General features: G+C 36.8%; 1 protein-coding gene across 1 annotated transcript; it reads left to right on the forward strand.

The window, feature by feature from the left end:
• The first annotated feature begins 717 nt into the window (after nt 1-717).
• Nucleotides 718-1473, forward strand: LOC111886039 (60S ribosomal protein L12). Its single transcript, XM_023882281.3, has one exon. It carries the CDS (start codon nt 808-810, stop codon nt 1306-1308), a length of 501 nt encoding a protein of 166 aa, XP_023738049.1. The 5' UTR covers nt 718-807; the 3' UTR covers nt 1309-1473.
• The last annotated feature ends 291 nt before the right edge of the window (nt 1474-1764 follow it).

A 1764-nucleotide genomic window follows, 5' to 3' on the forward strand; every position in this document is an offset into this window, starting at 1 on the left:
GTCTATCCTATGAACTTGGGGTCGAGTTATTCTTAAGTAACGAAGAATTATGTAGAGCATATTGACAACTTAGCGATGTTTATGGTTAAATAAAAGAACGACAAACGAAAAGTCAAGAGTAACTTATGTAAGTTTTGATTAGTTACAAAGGTTAATTAAATAAGCTATAAAGTTTTAATGGCAAAATATGTGCTTTCCATATTTTTATTTTATTATATTTTAATGGCAGTATGTGTTTTCCTTGATCCCCCTTTCAAGATTGTTTAGAAGGCGAATTAAAAATGTTAATACATGTCAACTTTACATCCTCATATATAAGCTTCCATCTTATATTTAAATAAAAAATTATGCTTCATGAATTATTAAACATTTTTTTGGCAAAGTTTTAAAAATGTGATAATTTTATAACATCATTTTTACTGTGCAAATGATTGATAATTGCTAAACTAAGGTAAAAGTAAAAGACATAATTGACATAATTGCTATTATGATATTTATAAAACTCTTGTTTCCTTTCTTTTTCTCTCTCTTCTTTTCTAAAAAAAAAACTCGAAAAAAAATAATTGATTAGTTTCTTTATAAAATGGGCCATGCGAACCCAACTACAAGCTAAAGCCCAAATGTTTTATATCGTATTTCGGGTTTAGGCCCAAAAAACAAACAGGGTAAAAAAGACATTTCCGTCGCATGCAAAACCCTAGCATATGCCCCTTTTAATTTTCCTTTTCATGCCGCACTGATTCACAACACAGAGACTCCCTCGCCGAACCCTTAGACGCCGCCGCCGTCTCTCTCGTTTCTTCAAAGATGCCGCCGAAGTTCGATCCGTCACAAGTCGTCGACGTCTATGTCCGCGTCACCGGAGGTGAGGTCGGAGCAGCGAGTTCACTCGCTCCTAAGATCGGACCACTCGGTCTCTCTCCAAAGAAGATCGGAGAAGACATTGCAAAGGAAACCGCCAAGGACTGGAAGGGTCTCAGAGTTACAGTCAAGCTTACCGTTCAGAATCGTCAGGCTAAGGTCTCCGTCGTCCCATCCGCCGCTGCTCTCGTGATTAAAGCTCTCAAGGAGCCAGAGCGTGATCGTAAGAAGGTGAAGAACATCAAGCACAGCGGCAACATTTCTCTCGATGACGTGATTGAAATCGCGAAGGTTATGCGTCCGAGGTCAATGGCTAAGGAGTTGCAAGGAACTGTGAAGGAGATTCTCGGAACTTGTGTTTCTGTTGGATGCACGGTTGACGGAAAAGATCCGAAGGATTTGCAGCAGGAAATAGCTGATGGTGATGTTGAGATTCCTCAGGATTGATCGAGGTTCTTTTCGTATTCAATTGAAAAAGTATGTTAGTTCTTCTGTTATTGTCTGTTTTGATATTTTGAGAATTTTTATCGAGCTTTACTTCTATCTTATCACCATTTTCATTAGTGAATATGGAGACTTTTTGGCAAAATGTTCAATTTTGATTTCGAATCACATTTCTGATCTTCTTGGTGAGTGATATATTCCTGCATATTCTACTTGCTCTGAACATGATTCTGTTAATGTACGAACAACCTTTTGCACCATGTCATGGAAAAATAATATCACTTGTCATTGTTTAATCCCTTTTCATTGAATGGTTATAATTCGTCTTTGAATATCTACTGAGGAATGCACATTCTTGGAAATCTGTGTTTTTACTTGCTACAGTCTACTATCTCCTTGCTCATGCATTTTAGGGTTATGTTTTGATCAATATCTTGAACATTATTCAATTATTAGCAT

Source organism: Lactuca sativa, chromosome 1, assembly GCF_002870075.4.
Source record: "Lactuca sativa cultivar Salinas chromosome 1, Lsat_Salinas_v11, whole genome shotgun sequence".
NCBI lineage: Eukaryota > Viridiplantae > Streptophyta > Magnoliopsida > Asterales > Asteraceae > Lactuca > Lactuca sativa.

What these genes read in the sequence shown, in the direction of transcription:
- LOC111886039 (XM_023882281.3), top strand. Translation starts at nt 808, where the DNA reads ATGCCGCCGAAGTTCGATCCGTCACAAGTCGTCGACGTCTATGTCCGC.